This window comes from Chenopodium album, chromosome 8, assembly GCF_948465745.1.
Source record: "Chenopodium album chromosome 8, dcCheAlbu1.1, whole genome shotgun sequence".
Classification (NCBI taxonomy): Eukaryota; Viridiplantae; Streptophyta; class Magnoliopsida; order Caryophyllales; family Amaranthaceae; genus Chenopodium; species Chenopodium album.
In genome coordinates this window covers 76,211,238-76,231,702 of record NC_137841.1, presented here as the reverse complement: position 1 = coordinate 76,231,702, position 20,465 = coordinate 76,211,238, and the positions used below count along the sequence as shown (strand labels likewise).

At 33.8% G+C, this 20,465-nt stretch overlaps 2 protein-coding genes and 1 pseudogene across 3 annotated transcripts; all 3 read right to left on the bottom strand.

Annotated features, from left to right (window-relative positions):
- Positions 1 to 3,469: 3,469 nt before the first annotated feature.
- Positions 3,470 to 8,628, bottom strand: LOC145556790 (putative L-ascorbate peroxidase 6). Its single transcript, XM_081618440.1, has 10 exons — positions 8,407 to 8,628; positions 7,788 to 7,905; positions 7,186 to 7,313; positions 6,662 to 6,732; positions 6,413 to 6,455; positions 6,217 to 6,313; positions 5,839 to 5,922; positions 4,942 to 5,063; positions 4,313 to 4,379; positions 3,470 to 3,822 (listed from the first exon to the last, which is right to left on the bottom strand). Exons 1-10 carry the CDS (start codon positions 8,615 to 8,617, stop codon positions 3,720 to 3,722), a joined length of 1,044 nt encoding a protein of 347 aa, XP_081474566.1. The 5' UTR covers positions 8,618 to 8,628; the 3' UTR covers positions 3,470 to 3,719.
- An 891-nt stretch (positions 8,629 to 9,519) lies between these two features.
- LOC145556789 (G-type lectin S-receptor-like serine/threonine-protein kinase SD2-5 pseudogene) lies at positions 9,520 to 11,976 on the bottom strand (annotated as a pseudogene).
- Positions 11,977 to 15,391: 3,415 nt separating this feature from the next.
- LOC145556788 (G-type lectin S-receptor-like serine/threonine-protein kinase SD2-5) lies at positions 15,392 to 18,655 on the bottom strand. 2 transcript variants are annotated; one of them, XM_081618439.1, is made up of 2 exons: positions 18,461 to 18,655; positions 15,392 to 17,831 (listed from the first exon to the last, which is right to left on the bottom strand). In XM_081618439.1, exons 1-2 carry the CDS (start codon positions 18,463 to 18,465, stop codon positions 15,680 to 15,682), a joined length of 2,157 nt encoding a protein of 718 aa, XP_081474565.1. In that variant the 5' UTR covers positions 18,466 to 18,655; the 3' UTR covers positions 15,392 to 15,679. The 2 variants fall into 2 exon arrangements, with proteins under 2 accessions (XP_081474565.1, XP_081474564.1); XM_081618438.1 differs by having other exon boundaries at positions 15,392 to 18,655.
- Between the last annotated feature and the right edge of the window lie 1,810 nt (positions 18,656 to 20,465).

The window sequence follows — 20,465 nt, the reverse complement described above, 5'->3', positions numbered from 1 at the left end:
AATGATATTAAGCCAAATAATAATAATAATAATAATAATAATAATAATAATAATAATAATAATAATAATACTAATAATAATAATCATAAATAATAATAATAATAATAATAATAATAATAATAATAATAATAATCATCAATAAATAATAATAATAATAATAATAATAATAATAATAATAATAATAATAATAATAATAATAATAACAATAATAATTGAAATAATAATACTAATAATAATAATCATAAATAATAATAATAATAATAATAATAATAATAATAATAATAATAATCATCAATAAATAATAATAATAATAATAATAATAATACTAAAAATAATCAATAAATAATAATAATAATAATCAAAATAAAAAAATAATAATAATAATAATAATAATAATAATAATAATAATAATAATCAAAATTAATAATAATAATCAAAATTAATAATAATAATAATAATAATAATAATAATAATAATAATAATAATATTAATAATATGTACATTTGTATATACACATATGTATAGTAATAAATAATCAATAAATAATCAAAGATCACTAATCCGTAGTTAGAAATCACTAATTAATAAGTTCTGTTCAGTTCAGTTCAGTTCAGCTGAGTTTAGTCAATCGGAACAGGCCCTTAATTGGACTCTCGGAGGGTATTAGAGACCATAATAAACATTTCGGCAATTTTTATTTCTGTGAGAAAAAAAGTTAAAAAATTCTAAAATAGAAGTCTAATATCCACGCTTTTTGAGAAATTTTGTAGGTTTCAGGGGCCATGTGTTGAAAAGTCTTGAAATTTTAGGGAATACATTTCGGGGTCATTTAATGTCGTTTGGAACCATAAATGATTATTTTTTGTTGTCATAAATGTTCGTGGTAGGCTTGATTTAATGAAATCGGTGCAAGTTGTAAACCGATAAATCGGCTGTTTAAAGACAAATTGGATGATTGCACCTAGCCAGGTGGAGTCTGGAGGGTATTAGGGACCATGGTAAACATTTCGGCAATTTTTATTTCCGGGTGAAAAAAAGTCAAAAAATTCCAAAATTGAAGGCTAATATCCATGCTTTTTGAGAAATTTTGGAGGTTTCGGCATTCACGCCCCCTCACATACCTATATGTCACGCTGGCTTCGATACCATGTTAGAGGACCAATTCAACCAAAAGTTTAAGGTGATGGTTGAGGCCCAAGAATATGTTTTATACTTTATCATTGTCAATTCATCCACTTTTTGGTTTGAATTATTAGAACAGTTGAGAAAAAAAATTAAGAAAGAAGGGTTTCCTAATTAAATTAATTATCCTCGTCAAAAAAAAAAAAAAATTATCAATTTTGAAAATATATAATAAAATAATATTTCATATAAATCTAACAATATTTCACATGAGTACATGACTATACATGTTTATATGTCCGCTTAAATAGTATCAAGTATAAATCACCATGTATAGTCAAGTTAATTAGATAGTATAAACATTGTAAAAATCAAAGTATTGCAATTATTAAGAAACTAAAGAAGTATTGCATGCATATAAAATAAAAAATAAATAAATAAATTGATGATATAAATTGCATATATAGTAATCTACATACTACATTTGATCTTTATTAATTCTACTCTCTTATTATTACTCCGACACTCTGTATAAAACAAATAATATTATGTTGGATGTTTTTAGATTTGTTTAAATGTGTAGCTATCAATTCAAATACTTTCTCCATTACTTTATAATCATTACATTTGTAATATTTTAGTGAGAGAAAAATTGTCAAAGCATAAAGGTTAAAAAGTGACCGAGCGAATATCAATTTTATACTAATAATTTATACTATCACTTAGTTAATTAAAGATATAATTGGTCAAACATGTGCTTTGAAGACCGCATAAAATGTAACCAAGTACAAAAAAAATAATAGTAATAATAAAAAACAGAACAGAGGGAAATTTGAGTAACAAAAAAAGCCTAAAAAAGACCTTTATACCAGTTTAAATGTTGAATATGTAGTATGTATGTATGAAACCAGCAATGAAATTTGAGCAAAGAAAGTATACAATTAATTTTCTAGAAACATCTCAATTGACTGATAAATTTATAATTATCCCAATTTCCTTTAATTTCAACCTAATGATGGCTACAGTTTCTCAATTGTCACTTTAATTCAACTAATTAGCATCACTTTCTTGTTTGCTGGCCTCTAGCTTTATATCAGGGACCCTCTCTAAGCTGTGTCTAATAAAAGTTGATTTATTATAAAATTATGCATTATATGATTTAATCACCATAATGTACCTTCATAAATAAATGAGTCCGGTTTGATATTAAAATTAAATTATGCAATCATAATATGTGGCTAACTTCTAAATGGTTAGTTAGACAATTCATGCGAGTATAATATAATTTTATGACAAAATTTATAAGACGAAAGCTCAATGATATCTCATCACGAGTACCTTAATTATATTTCGTGAAATTTTGAAACCTGAAGGTCACGACATAATGTGTTCGCAAGAGAGAAAATCCGGTGTTGTTGTAAGGGATCAAAGTAAGAATCAAGCTTGATTTGAGCCATCCAAAGCACATGGGTGTATCATGCAATGACTAAACCAAGGCCCCAAAGAGGGAAGAAAAAGGAACTAAAATTACTAAGAAAATTTGGAGTGTACTCTTTTATCATATTATACTAATATTGTTGGATGTGATAACAAAAAATAAAAAATTGTTGGAAATGTAGCACAAGATTCCAATGTAGGAAAACTCAATACTAAGCACCGACGATAGATGCTTGATATTACACGATAATAAAAGTCTAAAACATATTGAAAGTTTTTTATAGTATTTTATTTGGACATATTTGGTCAATTAGCCCCAGTTTCAGGAAACATAAGACAGCCTCTAATTTTGGACTTAGGTGTTTGGAATTATATTTTTCAACTTAAAAGAAGATAATTTCATGATTAAATATTTCTTAGCTTTGGATTTACTAAAAGAAAATAATGATAGTTTAATTAATAGTTTAAACTTGGGTCAATTTTTATTAATAATATCAATATAATTCTGAATGTTTTCTAAACTGTGTTTGAGGATGTCTCCTACTCTCCTGTATACTTCTTTGGTATATTATATGCTTGTTAGTTTGTTTTTGTCAATCAAACAACTCCGCCAATTTTAGTTTTCATGAATATATAACTTCATATACGTAGTATATTGCATAAATTTCGTTGCTACATATTAACATACAATTAAACTTCATTTTTTTGTAAGCATCAAAATTTTAAACCCGAGACATCAATGTCAAAAATTTACTTTGCTAGAGTGAATGATAAAAATGTGTTCTTACTGTTCTACTTATGATTTTTTTTTTTAATAAGATTATATGCATTGCATAATTGCAGAACCAACATTCAATGTCATTTTCAAGCAATACCATCATCACCAATATTATCCAAGGTAAGAAGCCAGTTTCAAACAACCTAGGAAATTTCCTAAATGAGCAATTAGATATCGCCCGCCCTACAGCTAGTTTTAATTGATAGTACAAATTAATACGAATTTGATAAAAATAGTACAGATTATCTTCCCTATTCACCTAAAAATAAAGTGTATGATCTAATCCTTCCATGATCCATAGCAGCAGTGAAAGTGCAAAATCCTTTTCAAGATGTTAAGTATCACCATATTTTCGCTTGGAAGCTCCAGTTGGAGCATATGCTCAAGAAGATTTCCACCTTACACCCGAATTGACTAACTTGATATAGACATTCTTAAAATCCTCAAAAAATCTATCCTGGTCATTCGCGTAATTTGTAATCCATCTGCACTTGAAACAATGTTGCCATTAGGCATTAGCACTTCTACAGCAGCAAGAACAAGTATTTTTGATGCAGGTGTTTTGATTATATGGTTTTTTTAACCAAGGTTCGTGCAATGATCAATGCTCATAAAAATATGGAGCACTAAGGCTGTGTTTGGTTCAATTGTTCTAAAGAGTATAAGATTGGAGAGGATATAGGGAGAAAATTGGGAGAGCTATTCACCTTTTTACAAGCCAAACGAAGGAAAATGATTAGTAAGCTATGTACACTAGGTAACAAAACCTATATCTAAGGATTCCAGCAACTGTGAAGAAAAGATGCTATGCCCATATAAGATGCAAGCACTTTTATGCTAGAAACGGTATCATGTTAGGTAAGGCACAGACCAAGCAGGAATTATGGTTTGCTGTTGCAATACCCGAAATTAGAAAGAAGGCAATTCAATGCAGAAAATAATGATGAAATCATCATGAAAGGGAAAGTATCTGACCTTAAGCATTCATCATCCTCTACTAATGCACGATCTGAAGGAAGTCCAACCATACTTGACATTCCAGCTGAAATTAAGGAACAACATTTAATGAGAACTCCTAAAGCAGGGAATGTAATTGACAAAGTAACCATTAGTGTACATCATCACATGCAGAAATTAATCCTGAAATCCACTCAGTAATTTCAGTTGCTGGAAAACCGCATATCTGAATCTGATTTACTTAGTATGCTCATCATATAATTCAAGAACTATAAGACTGTTTTCCTCAGTTGAATAAGCATATGAAAGTGCAATTTGCCTGATTTCAGAATTTACACCAAATGGTGCAAATGTGCAATACTAGTAGTCACTTGTTCCTCTACTTCTGTGAAGTCATGTATTAACTTATGCCAAAAAGCCTTACAGATCGGGTGAAATGATATCATATATGATGCTGGCTGCGCCAGAAATACCAGTTGTTTATTATCTTCATGTATGCTTAGCAATATAAACTTTAAGTTCCTTGAACTATTAACATACAAGGAAGGGCAACAGCAATTCAAGTTATCCTATTATTCTCTTTGATTGTGGATTTGCAAATTAAAACACATTACTCAATAAGAATTTAATGATGTGAGCTGACTGACCTGACGACAGCCATGGTTTCTCAAGGAGAATTTTGTAGTATGAATTGTCAAATACGACGGGGCTTCCAAAACCTTTACTTCCAAGAGTATGTGCCCCAGAAAGAGCAACAAGTTCCTGTGTACTGTTCACAATGTAGGGCAGGGTTTAGATTAAACGAAAAACTAAATAAAAAAAAGGATACAGAGTACAATACAAGTTAAGCACAGCATGCATGATGCAATCATTTAATCAGTAGTAATCAAAGCAGTTGTAAAATGCCAGCAACTTTAAGGGGCAATTAATTGAGTTCTTAGTTACTTGATATTCTATCAATCCAGGAATGATTGTTAATAAAGTTGTCTGATTTCTTCATAATAAAGGACTCCACATGGTTTACTCAAAACGCCTCTTACAATAGTTGTGTGACACCTATCAAGATTTCACTCAATTAAGTGGAGATATCTTAAGAAATCCCATCATAATCAACATACATTTGGTTAAGTGACTAAGATCTCCGGACATTCCAAATAGTGCGACTATTGTATCCAGCGAAAAGAACTTCAGCAGGAACAACCTGATAGTGAATTACTAAAGTTCTGTGCTGAATTCTCAGTAAGTAGGTTGGCTCAAAACATGGCAGCCCAAACTTAAATCCAAGCTTTTATTTGCAGTTTCAGAGTCAGGGAAAAAAAAAAAAACTAGTGACAGACATAAGACCTAATTAGGATTAATATGCTTCATACTAACATTATAAAAGGACCATTAAACTCGGCTGTATTTTCCAAATCAAGATTTGGAACCTGGTGTCATGAATCTTGAAATAAACTGTAACAGATGAGGTGGTTTGAAAGCAATATGGCCCTATGTTGATTAAGTATCAAGTTTTAAAGAAGTTCAATCTAAGTATACGCACTCACGAAAAGCCCTTTCTTTGAAAGCACTGTTTTAAGCTTGGTGCATCCAGTGATTCCTCAGGTAGTTTTTCTTCGGGATCAGGAGTCCTGTAAAATGAAATAAGCAGGTAGTCATAAGAGCATGTACAACGGTGACCCGGAATATATTTCTATCCTCTTGCCTCTTAATAATGCAATATAGAGAGGGTATGTCAATGCATAAGGGGCAATATGAAAGGGCCCAACGACAATTTCTGTAAAGCCCTCTAAAAGATACATCATGCCCATATTATCACCATTCTAAGAATTATTACATATCCAAAATGAAACTCAACAGTAATAAAAAAATTAAACTAAAAGCTTTATACACAGGCACTCTCAAGCCAAGGGTAAAGAGATTACAGCGAATCAAGTCTTCCCAAACGAACTGGAATATCCGGACCTCCACAAATTGAGACTGCCTCAGCTCCTGCTACAGCAATCATGTCCGCCCAGGACACTAGTTGCACAACAAAATAAATTATAACTAATAAGCCTACCTGAATAAAAGTTCTAATACATCCTCGAACTTTTTAACAATTGTCAACAACCAGCTCACCTGATTGTCTCTCATCCACTACATTTTTGGCTTTCTCAATGATCTAAAACAGGCATCCGATGACAAGTTAGGAGGTTACTGTCATATTAGAGTGGAGCAGACATGACATGTATAAATAAATTCCCATAGAACAGGCTTTCCCTAATGATGCAACATGCAACTGCAAATATTTGCATGATGTGAAATCCAGGGATACAAATATTACCAAATATGAAATCATGAAACATTTTGAGGTTAGGAGGAGCATGCCTTGAGAGACTTTTTTAGCCCTTTATTCTCAGGTCTTTCAAGTTCGTATGTTATAGAGCCATTCATACCTCCTACACAGAAAAACCAGGGTATGATAATTGATAAGGGTGCGTCAAAATTAGTAGTGCCAAGTTGGCTCTAGATTAATAAAGAGTAATAAGGTTTATCTATGCCATATAATTTTTACAATATACCGTTATAGATACTAAAAGTTTTATTCTATCATGACAATGGGTTCAATAAACCAGGTCATGGAGACATCTGTCATGCTTATCTCTTTGTTGTATACTTGTATCAGCAGAATTCAATAGTATTCAGAAGTTGTATTCACAAAAATTTAAGGCTGTAGTTACATTTTGTGAGGGATGTGTTGTTTGTTTTACTCAGCTCCATATAATTGTTGACAGTCTAGCTTAAACCAAATTGTACCAGAATTGGATTAAATCATGTAGATACTAGCTAGGATAACAAGAATTCAGGACCAAGTTACAAGTTCTTTAACCCAGTAACAGTCCCTTAAATACCTGAATTCTCACTGAGATCAAAGGTTCCTGCATCATGAAACACGAGACGAAGTACACCAGCAGCCTTTCCTTTGGACAAAACCTTCCTTATCTCATCCTTTATAAGTAGGTAATCAGGAGCTCCCAGCCTTCATATATATCATAAAGTCGAGAAAAAAAAAAAGAAAAAAAAAAACGTTAAATAGATCTTGGTGAATCCAAAATGAAGAATTAAATTAAGGTTGGAATACACAAACTAAGATAATTTGATATCATAGATTCATCACATCACTTTTAAGTTCAAACCATTTTAAAATTCCACAGAATCAGGAGCTTCTGAAATTCTGTCATTGATGAGGACATACTCAAGTGAGGCAAAAGCATGCAAATAGTGGAATACTGGATCAAAGTTGGTCATGTAAGATAGTTTTTTACATTAAATCTAACATGTACTTATCTACAAAGTCGAGGCAGGAAAATTCAGGCTGAAAAGCACACCTTTCAGTAGTTACTAAAAGAACCCTGAAACCTTAAACATCAATTCAAAAAAGATCACAAACTATGCTATAACATGAAGATGGAAAAAACAGACCCAAAAGCAACAGGATAACATATGAACTCACTCTTCTGCTTCAGCATTACAATCTTTGACATATTCTTGCAAAGGGAATAAAGAAGGTAGAGTGACAGAAAGGAAAATGAGTCCTCTCCTCCCACACGAACCGAGATTTCCATAACTATCTGTCAACAAAGCATTAAGCATTTCAACACAAGACCAAACCAAGAGTGCATATCTTAAATCCATTGGCCATGTCAAGCTAAAATGTACAAGTAATAATCAGTCAAGTTACATATCTGTGTTTTACCATTATTTTGTATAAAAAAACAACAAAATTGTTTTTTTTTTTTTTTTTTCTCTCTTAAAACATGTATAGTAATAACTCATAACGGGTACATTTAAAACTGCAAATTTTGACATGTATTGATTGAAAATTGATGAAATAATCAAATCAGTTGCAATTTGGGTCAAATTTAGTGTCAATTAGTTTAATCAGTACTTAGTAAATATTATCTTCATGCACCTTAATCTATCATAACCCTTTAAAAAAAAAAGTATAAATTCTACTACGTATATATAAATCATTGTTGTATTCAATGCAGAAAATAATTATTTTACAAGAACAAATAACTAACACATATCAAATGCCCACAAAAATTGATTGAATGTATATGATGAATTACCTGAAGTGAGTGGAAGGGCAGAAGTAGGAGAGAGAAAGGGAGCTGCTTTGGCGCCAAATTGGACGGTTGAAGGCGGATTTTTGGCGGGAAATTTGGATTTATTGAGGGAATTTGATGATTTTTGAGGGGCTGAGCAGCCGCGGAAAATCGACGATTCGCCGGCGGTGGTGGTCATCTTCAGCCAACGGTCCAAAACATTTATCTGATCCATTTTATTCCATTTTTTTTATTTCTTTTTTTAATAAATTATGTGTATATTGGGCTTTATACAACATTAATTTGTTTGGATAGTGTTTATGACAAGCCCATGGTGATATGTCAAATAGCTAGATGTGTCGAAATTAACACGTACTTTATACTACCTCCGGTCCAAATTACTCACAACTTTGGAATATTTTATATCTCACAAATAATACTCCAAAGTTGCGAGTAATTTGGACCGGAGGTAGTATAAGACTTGACCCAACATTGCCCCGAACAAAAATTGACAGGAAATTTATACTTTTTTAATCTTGATGTTTTGAATTTTAGACGCATAACTCCGGTTGAAATGAGAAACAATTGCCTAGTTTATAGACGAGCCTGAAATGTGATTATGCCCTTAGATGACACGGTGCTGAGTTGCTGACTACCGAGGGTAGAATGAGGAAAACTAAGACAGCCACCCCAGTCAGCAACCGAACTTACCACATGCAGAAGAGATCACAGAGAAATTGTCTATTAGTCAAACTACTTGCATTTTTTTATTAGCAACAACTCCATTTAAACAAGAAAAATAATACAATATGTTACAATAAGGTTATCACTCAATGATGACTTCATGACTTGCTTAATTGACTTACTTAGACATAGTAGTTTCTCCTGCTTTGATTTAATAATCTTTCCTGCAGACATTTCATAAGTACCAAATCAGGCAAATAATGACCGACATTCCGACAAGATTATATAACAAGCTATTCCTTGATCATCATCTATTTCATAAGCACACTGATATCAGTGATAAGTTCCATACAAAAAAAATGACAAGAGTTCTAATGTTCTGAACCACATGATACTCCTGTACACAATTAGAAAACTTGATTAAACTAATGTTTAACCTATCTATAACACCAGCTATCTTGGCCCTGAGAGCTGGACAGCTGACAGAACAGATGAACTCCCAGTCCCATTGCCCGTTAATGTATATAACTTCGAAGAAAGCCCTGCAATTGATAAGGAAGATGTTGGAGGATGCGGAACAGGGCAGACCCCTTCAAGCATTTGGACAACTGTAGTCATAGGGGGTCTCATTGACATGTCTTCTTGTATGCACCATAATGCAACCTTGATCGCGATTCTTACACTCTCTTCATTAGGGTCATAATCTAGGCTAGAATCAAGGATTTCTCTTAGCATCCCTTCCTCCATCATCTTGAAAGCATAGCTTGCAAAATGGGATTTTTCAGAGGGAAGTGAAGGATCATAGTTTTTCCTTCCTCCAATGATCTCAAGTAACACCATTCCGTAGCTGTACACATCACTCTTCTCTGATATTGCATAGTTTGTTATCCATTCGGGTGCAAGATATCCCCTTGTGCCTCGAAGTGTAGTAAAAACATGACTTTGCTCCCTTGTCATCAATTTGGCTAGCCCGAAATCTGATACCTTAGCCACAAAGTGTGCATCAAGGAGTACATTTTCCGGCTTTATGTCACAATGAACAATCTTCACTTCACAGTCTTCATGAAGATATGCTAACCCTTTCGCAGTACTCACTGCAATGTTGAACCTTGTTGGCCAATCCAGCACACAATCATTATCAATATTCCTTTTGAAAATCCATTTGTCTAAAGATCCATTTTCCATGAATTCATAGACTAGAAGCCAATGATTCCCTTCAGTACAAAAACCCTTTATTTTGACCAAATGGATGTGGTGGATGCTGCCTATGATGCTAACTTCTGCTCGAAACTCCTTAACCCCCTGGCCCATTCCTTCGAGTTTCTTCACAGCAAGTAAAGTTCCATCCAGCAGCTTGCCTTGGTAAACTGACCCAAACCCTCCTTGCCCAAGTTTCAGAGAGAAGTTGTTGGTTGCTTCCTGAAGAAATTTGTAGCTATATCTGACTGGCATCCCAGAGAACGACTCGAAGAAACTTTCATCTTCTGAAGTGATAATAAAAGATTTGAGCACTTCCTTTTTCTTCATGTAATACCTGTATCCTCCACAAACCATAGCCACAATGAATACAGTAAAGACTACAATAGAGACGACAATTGCCAAGTGCTTACTTTTGCTTCGGTCATCCACTTCTCCAACAACTCCATTCTTTGAAACTTTAACATATACAGTATATTTGGAAGAGGGATCAGAGATAAAACTTCCAATCCAATCAAAGAGGAAGCAGTTGTGCGAAGTTTTATCAAATATTAAACCGAGGCATGAACAATTAGAAGCACAGGAAGCCTGGCAGCCGTCCAAATTTGTTTTCAAGGATGGCTTAGTGAACCCAAGAGCAAAGTAACTGAGGTCATCTCCAGCATTGACAAAATCATAACTCTCATCTGGATTTGCACACGGAGCAGAAATGCCAGCATTACACGACCGAGAGACTAGACCTGAAGGGCACCGGCACCTACTACTGGAACAAGCGAGATACAGATCACAAGGCTCAGGTGTTCCACAAGGATCATTAGGTATTTTCACTGCAGAATTAACCTTTAAAGGTCCATTTCCAAGAGTGTATAAGGCCAAAAATCCATCACTCCGTAAGACTGCAACCCAAGTTGAATTCCTAGCAGTAGGATTGGAAGAGAGGACAAATTGCCATAGCAAGGCCTTGTTCTTATCATAGAACTTCCATGAATTCGACTCAATCCTAGCTGAACTAATCACACCGCCATCCTTGTCAATGATCTTCCTGGTATCCTTTTTCGTGGACCAATATGTCTGGGGTGTCTTATGCCCAGTAGAAAGAATCATATCCCCAAACTTGATCTCAAGAACATATGTCAAGTTGCTCTTAGTAGGATCAGGAATACTCGATAGCTGCATTCCTTGTACAAAATCCTGATTTGAAAGAAGGGTGTTGGTAGGATACCTAAAACTCTCCCAAACTATGGTACTATTATCACTCCCAAGCAAAACCAAGTTCCCTGAGTTCTGCATTTCAATCACAGACACCAGTTTTCCACCAGTATCAGGTTCCCATACCGCCTTCCCTTTGCTATAAAGGGACACACTACCATTACTCCGAAACACAAACTTATCAGAATTTGCAACCGGGGAGGCTGTATTTGCAGTCCACACAATTGTGGAGCTGTCTCGGTGTATGATCACTAATAGGAACAAGGTGACATCATTTGTAGGTTTAAACCCAAATGCAAATGTAGAGTCATTTGATAACAGAAACAACCCATTGTGATCAATATGACTCATTTGAGAGGCTTGATACCCTGGAGTTATGGTGCCAATTTGTTGAACAGAAGCAATACAGGGTTGGAAAAATGCTAGAAAAACAAGTATACATACTGAGCATTTTAAGAGAATGAAACCCAAGTTTCCCATAGCTAACTAAAAACAAAATTTTTGTACTACTAAAGCTGAAAAAAGAGAAACCAATAAACTTTATAATTTTATATCCCAGAAAGATTGACTTACCTAAATTGAGTAATTTGATCAGGAAAGCTTACAACCTTCCAGGACTGATATAAGATACGGAGTATCAAATGAAACCTTTTAAAGCTTTCGGTGTGTTATAGAAAAGCAAGATGAAAACAACGCGTAAATATGACTTATATTACACCTAAGTTGGTAAAGTCGCGGGCAATGGTATACAAAACTTGACCAAAGCCGTCTTAACTATGTTAGAATAAAAACAAACTACCTTCTTGGAATGTATAAATTAGCTGAGAATAAAAATATAACAAATAATAAGATATGAATGGTAGTAATTCAATAAGTGCACTCAACTTAATTCAGAGAAGAAGGTGGAAATTTAACAGCCCCCACAAAGTTTAAAGTCTTAATGCAGTTGAACAGAAGTCAAAGAAAGGGATGGGCCATAAACTTATAAATGCTAGTAGCCGAATTAGAAGAACCTCAGTCAGCCCACACCCTCAACCCTCTAAGGCACCAACACTCCATTTCCCATATTATATAATTACAAGATTATCTATCATTAACTATATGTTTGTTTATATTATCTCAAACCAATATACACAAGTGGGAAATCTACTGTGTATGGGCATTTTTTTAACACATATGGTTAATTAACAGATCAAATTTTGTGAATTGTTGGGAGTAAATTTTGGTTATAATGTTTTCTAATTTTGCAGTGATGGCACTTGTAGAGCAATTCAATCGAGAACCAACTCCCAGGACAATTAAGACTACTAGCAGTGATTTGAACATGTAGACATATGATGTGCTAAATTCTGTCTGTTGGATCAGCAGACACCGTCGTGCACATTATTGAATTCACAAGCTACAATCAACTTAAACTATCTTTATCATTACTACATCCGTTTCATATTATTTGCAACGATTAGACGCACAGAGGTAATATATTCCGTGTTGCATAAATATTTGGATTATCGTAAGTTCTATATATATATTGGCTATACATAAAGCTAAGTAGACTGAATCATTTAAACTGCAAATTAAAATTACTATCTATTCATCAGTTTAATAAAACCAAATTACCATTGATTTAGGTAATTTTTAACATAATCTCCTTTAAAACCAAATTAAAATGATGACAACCAAACAAAAAATGATAGTAAAATCAATCAATTTCATTTATAAAGCCAAAAGTCTCACAACAATTGTAACGAGTTATAATAGAATTGTCCGGGCTAAAAACTAGTTACTACGCGTATTATCTTCATTATTTCAGAAAAGAAAACACATTTCATTTGCGCAAAATACAGAAGATTGAAATTTTTACAAGAATTCAACTTCAACACAATATAAAATGGAAATGAAATGAAGAAGGTCATGAATTACAATTACCTACAGTAGGGTTTTGGACGTAAAGTTATGACGCTTTAATTGGACCGTTGAAGGCGGAGAATTTGAATTTTACGCCTGCCTTAATCGAAGCTCGGCCGCCGGTACTGATCGCCATCTTCGGAAAACTATTGAAAAAATTAAATTGATTTTCTTCAAATTTTTATTTGTTATGGGATCATGTGTTAATATTGGACTTCCCTTAAAAGACCAAATTAATATTGGGCTTCGTATAAAAATTTTGCAAGTCCAAGTCAAGAATCGTGGAGTTGTGGTCAATACTCAATAGGTCTCCTTTGGGTCACCCTAGTTTTGGGATGTCAATTTTGCAAGACTGCAAAAAATTTAGATTTTTTTTGGGTAGAAAGTCGATTTATGTTAATATTGGAGTATAGTGATTACTCGGAATAAATACTCCATACATGAATGATGAATAAGATAATGCTTACTACCTAATATGTTATACGCATTAATATTTATGTTCTATATATTTATGTGTGTGAACTTAATTAATTTTATTATTTCACGTATTATTATTTCACAATCTTCATGTAGCATTTAGATATAGACTTCTCCTTAAGAAAGGTTTGATTTCCTATGGCTCTCACTTTTGAGGTATTTGTTTTATTGGTAGACTAAAAATTCAAATCGTGGTTATGACTAAATCTCATTTGTTGTAGACACGTAGTATATTGGTTGTTTACTCCGTAGTAGAATTTCTTGCAAAACTCAACCAACTTTTATTTTCTACGAGTAATAGATTCTTCACTTGTGCAACATCCCTTCCCTAGTTCCTCCTATCTCATTTTAGAGTTCGTTCTTACTAAATAAGGAGTAAGTACCACGTACGTAGTTCAAAGACCTAAGATATAAGTTTGATTTTATCTTTAATTAAAACTAAACACCCCTTCCCCAATTCCCTATATCCTTCTGTTATATAATGTGAACTGTGAAGTGTGTATAAATACAATGTACAATTGACAACCTTATTGGTCAAAATTCAAAAGGTCCAATCGAGCAAAGGTGCAATGGTCAAACTTGTTACATGATTGAAGTTGAAAATAGTCAACTTTTATTGTTTCTTAACAATGATTTAGGAAAAAATTGGATACTTTTTCCATATAATTTTTTTTAATAAGTTAGTCGAAGGCCTCTAAACATCACACATGTCAGTTTAGTCCGTGTTAGATTGAGTTCTCTTCACCTTAAACAAATAATATTCACTAATATATTAAGTTAAGTCTGAGTACGTAAAAATCAATAATTTCAAAGAACAGATAGAATCAATATCATTACTTACTCCACATCCTAGGGATATATACTAGATATATAAATATATTCTGTATTTGGGACAAATAGGCTTCACGATTCTAGTCATTGCTCCTTTGCCAACTTATTGCATTGTCTTTCCATTTTTATTAATAACTATTGTGGTGGAATCTCTTTAGTAATTAGAAGTCGTTGTTTCAGATTTTGATTTCAGAATTTGCTTTGTTAGACTTTTGTTTTTTTAGTTGATTGAGTGATGGACTGAGTAGTGCGATAGTAGTTGGACAGTTATGTACCAAATAAGCCTCCCATTTGCATGAGATTTCAATCATGTTAAAACTCTTGTTAAGTCAATCAAATTGCATAATCCGACAATTTAAATAATATTACGTCCGTTTTATATTATTTGCAACGATTCTTAGAAATGTCTCAAGTAAAAAAGTTGTTTATTATTTGCCGATGGTATAAAATACTTCATATGTGACAAACTTTGTACAGTATTTCGTACGAGTATTACTTAAGGGTGATGGAATCAATAATCATACCACAATAAATAAGCATGTAGATTAAAAATTAAAATAAAAATTAGCATATGATATGTCAGACAAGTCAGAACAGCAAAGACTCATTTATGCTTGGATGATTGATCCTGTTATGTGGCAACACCAGGATATACAGTAGTTTTTCTGTTGCTTTAATTAAATAATCTATTAAGTTGACATTTGTTCCATTAATTAGTAATTTTATAATTCTCCTTAATAATCCTAAGTACAAGGTTTGGTTTCTTGGGATAATACATTAGGAAGAAAATCAAATCTGGACAATAATGACAATTTTTATGTAACAAACTATTCTTCATACCTAATCTATGTCACAAACTCACAAACATAGTGTTTCATACAACAAGATATCATAACATTGTGTAACAAAACTTTCAATGACCTCTAACTAAATTATACCTTATGTACAAGATCATACACATGAAATATATTCCTGTATAGTGTATAGGCATCAACTATCTTGGCCCTGAGAGCCGGACAGCCGACTGGTAGGCTTCGCTGTTGCAATCTGATGGCCCTGATGAACTCCCATTCGCGGTACCCTCATTGCTAGATAACTTAAAGAAGTTAGAAAATAGCCTTGCACCCGTCAAGGAAGACGTTGGGGGCATAGGAACAAAAGAGATGCCTTCAAGCATTTGGACAACTTTAGTCATAGGGGGTCTCATTGACATGTCTTCTTGTATGCACCATAATGCAACCTTAATCGCGGTTTTCACACTCTCTTCATTAGGGCCGTATTGTAGACCTGAATCAAGGATTTCTATTAGCTTCCCTTCCTCCATCATCTTGAATGCATAGGCCGGAAAATGAGATTTCTCAGAGGGAAGTGAAGGATCATAGCTTTTCCTGCCTCCAATGATCTCAAGCAATACCATTCCGTAGCTGTACACATCACTCTTCTCTGATATTGCGTAGTTTGTTATCCATTCAGGTGCAAGATATCCCCTTGTGCCTCGAAGTGTGGTAAAAACATGACTTTGCTCCCTTGTCATCAGCTTGGCTAACCCGAAATCTGACACTTTTGCCTCAAAATGTTCATCAAGAAGAACATTCTCTGGCTTTATGTCACAATGGACAATTTTCACCTCACAGTCCTCATGAAGATATGCTAGTCCCTTGGCAGTACCCACCGCGATATTGAACCTTGTTGGCCAATCCAACAAACAATCATTATCCTTATTTCTCTTAAAAATCCATTTGTCTAAAGAATTGTTTGCCATGAACTCATAGGCTAAAAGCCGGTGGCTCCCCTCAGTACAAAACCCCTTCAGTCTGACCAGATGATTGTGGTGAATGCTGCCTATGATGCTAACTTCAGCTCGAAACTCCTTTTTCCCCTGACCGACCCCTTCAAGTTTCTTCACAGCAAGAGGAGTTCCATCAGGAAGCTTCCCTCTGTAAACTGATCCAAATCCTCCTTGCCCGAGCTTCACAGAGAAGTTGTTGGTGGCATCCTGCAGAGACTGGTAGCTAAATCTGACCGGCATCCCTGCTAACGACTCAAGAAAATTGTCCTCTTCGGAGAGTTCCTGAGGACTACCCGGCACTTCCTTCTTTTTCGTGTAATGCCTGTATCCTACATAAACCATACTGACTACTATCAGTGCTGTCAGGATAACTATGGTGATCACAACAGGCAAGTGCTTACTACCGCCTCCACCTTCCCCTTCTTCAACACTTTCATCCATAGTAGCTTTCACAAAGACGGAGTATTTGGATGTAGGATCAGAGGTAAAACTTCCAATCCTATCAAACATATAGCAACTGCTCGAGCTGTTATCAAAGAACAAACCTAGGCACGAGCAATTACCATTACAAGAGGCCTTGCAGCCATCCAAATCAGTTTTCATGGATGGCTGAGTAAACCCAAGAGCAAAGTAGCTAAGCTCATCCCCGGGATTAACAAGCTGAACACTAACACTCGAGTTACCACATGGATCAGAGATGCCGGTTGTACAAGACCGTGAGACTAGTCCTGCAGGACACTGGCACCTGTTACTAGAACAAGCATTATATGCATCACAAGGCTCGGGTGTTTGACATAGATCACTCGGTATTTTCACCTGAGAAGCCGCCTTTGAAGGACCATTTCCAATGCTTAGGAAGTCCAAAAACCCATCACTCCCCAACACTGCTATCCAAGTAGAATTCCTAGCATTGGAATTAGTAGAAGATATCACCAATTGCCATAACAAAGACTTGCTTTCATCATAAAACTTCCATGAATTCGACTCAATCCTCGCAGTCTTAATCCCCCCACCATCCTTATTAATGATCTTCCTAGTATCCTGTTTCATAGACCAATAAGTCTGGGATGTTTCATACCCAGCAGAAAGAATCATATCACCAGACTTAATCTCAAGCACATATGACAAGTTACCCTTATTAGGATTACTTGAAAGTTTCATCCCTTCGACGAAATCCTGATTTGAAAGAAGGGTATCAGTAGGATTCTTAAAACTCTCCCACACTATAGTACTATTATCACTCCCATACAACACCAAATTCCCAGTATCCTGCAATTCAATCACAGAAACCGGTTTTCGCCCTGTATCCGGCTTCCATACCGCCTTTCCTCCACTTTGGAGGGACACACTACCATCACTATCAAACACAAAACTATCAGAATTCCCAACTGGGAAAACTCTATTAGCAGTCCACACAATTGTGGAACTTTCTTGGTGAAAAATGACTAACAAAAACAATGTTACATCATTAGTTGGTTTAAACCCAAATGCAAAAGTTGTGTCATTTGATAACAGAAATAACCCATTATTATCAATAAAACCCATTTGAGATGCTTCAAACCCTGGAAATATTTTGGTATTTCTTTGAATACTACCAATACAAGATTGAGATAATGCAAGTAGAATGAGCAAAAACAGTGGGAATTTGAAGAGAAGAAAACCCCAGTTTCCCATTTTTAACAAACAATTTGCACAAACTTCTAGAATTTTGCACTAAAATAATTGTAAAAAATATAGCCACTTCAAAAGTTCAAAAACTGAGAAATAAAATCAAGTAATCTCCGAATCATTTTGGACTAATCAAATACTTTGTGTGTGCTTAAATTATACTATGAACAAAACAAAAATACTCAAAAATTGTAAAATTTGCATGAACCAAATTTTTTTAAAGGGTGTTCTGAATTAAGGCAAATATGAAAGAAAACAAACCCAGAAAATAGAATTTTGGATTGTGAATAGAAGTTAGAGGAATAATAGAAAAAATACCTCATCTTCTGGCATAGCTAGTAAATGAAAGTAGTTCAGAAACAAGAAAATTTTCTCTCTCCTAACTGGCCTAAGTTTCTGGATCAGAAAGATCAAATAATACAAGTGGGATTTTCTCACATGGGTCACCTTCCTTTTTCATTAATAAGATGAAATACTCAATTTTATTTATAGACTATACTCTGTTTCCTCTGTTTCTATTAAAAAGAAAGATCTGAGTTGGGTTTTTTTTTTTTAAAAAAAAAAAAGAAAATATGCAACAGAGAAATTCTGTATTATTATGAAGGTGACATATGCATAATTTGGATAGGAGGATTATAATACATAGTGTAATATATTACTTAATTTTAGGATAATGATATAGTATAAAGTGCTTGATAACTTTAGGAAATGGGTAAGCAAGATTTTCAATGAGGTTTGATGAGAGTAGATAGGAGTTCATCTGGAAGAGTAAATTGTGGGAAGGAAGAAGAAATTAAAGAAAAGTGGGTGATTTAACTAATGAGAAAGTTGGACTTGTTTTGCAACCAACTTTTATGCTTTACACACCCTATTACGCAGGCTTATTGCCTATTTTGGTCCAAAGTATTGAATTCTCTTATCCGATGATCAATTAGTAGTTTTTGGTACTTGGTGTAATGGTAAAAATTTATTTGTGCGATCAAACTTATTCGGGAGTTGGGAACACTTTGAGAGCGATGACTCTTACCATTTCCTCAAATCTTAATTTATAAAGGTTTTATAAGTACTAAAAGTTTTAAACAGATCAAATTTATACATCGAGATTCTTGTTTAGCACAATTAAGATTTTGGACTGAGGTGTACGATGACTCAATGACATTGTAGTCAAAGAACACATATACTCTGTACTTATGTAAAAGAACATGACATTATGATAGAAAGAACAGCACATGTGTTGTGATTTCATTCGTAGCTATAATAAAAATTGAAACTATACTCGTATGTATCATGTTCATTGTTCATTTGTCATAATGACATGTTCATTTTCGTGCACACCACATATTCTTTAGTTCACAGTGAGCATTATTGTGCACTCTTGTTCTAGTCCATAATCTACTAATTGCTTGTTTAGTAGGACACTTAAGTTATTACACTACCAAAATAATAGTAAAATAATACAAGTAGTAATAACAATTGGGTTTCTTTTGAATATTGGAAGAGACGGAAGATTTTGTTTCATTTTAATTTGCTTGTTTGATTAAAATCACAACTACTCTTTTGTTATTTACTGGTAGCTACTAGCTAGAAGACATTTATTTATTCGTTTGTCTACGTAGCTTGTAGTTCCAAACTTCCAACATTACTGCGGTGCTAAAGCCTAGAGGTATACCAACGTTTGCAACGTACCATGAGTCACAACACAAATTATATAAGTTTGACGCATGATCCTATCATCAAAGACCTCGATAATCTTAAATTCAAAATATAGCTGCTAGACCATAAGAAACCATTTGTACGGATACTCTTATTTTATTTTAATTTTTTGATGTAATATCGGAATTACTACTCATATTATTGACCAAATTAGATATATTAATGTACGAAATAACAACTAATTTTGACTTAGGGCCTGTTCTCATACGTTGAAATTCAGTTTAGTTCAGTTCAGTTCAGCTCTTAATTTCCTTCTCTTATAAAATATTCATTTCAGTTCAGCTGAGTTCAGTAAATGAGAACAGGCCCTTAAGATGTAGGTATTTTGAGTCTCTTGATCAGGAAATAGAGATTTCATACATAACCTAAAAAACTTCAATATATAATTCCCCATCGCTATAGTACTTGATCAGCAAGAGATTGAACATATTAATTTGGTGAGATTTTAACCTAAAATCGTCAATTAGTGTTACAAAGTACCAGGTAATCCACAAATGATAATTATAATGTGCAATCACTAATTTTGGTTGACTTTGATATGAACGCAGCAAATACTACTCAGATTAGCAGTTAGACACTTCTAGGAATATTGGTAGAAATACAGATAATT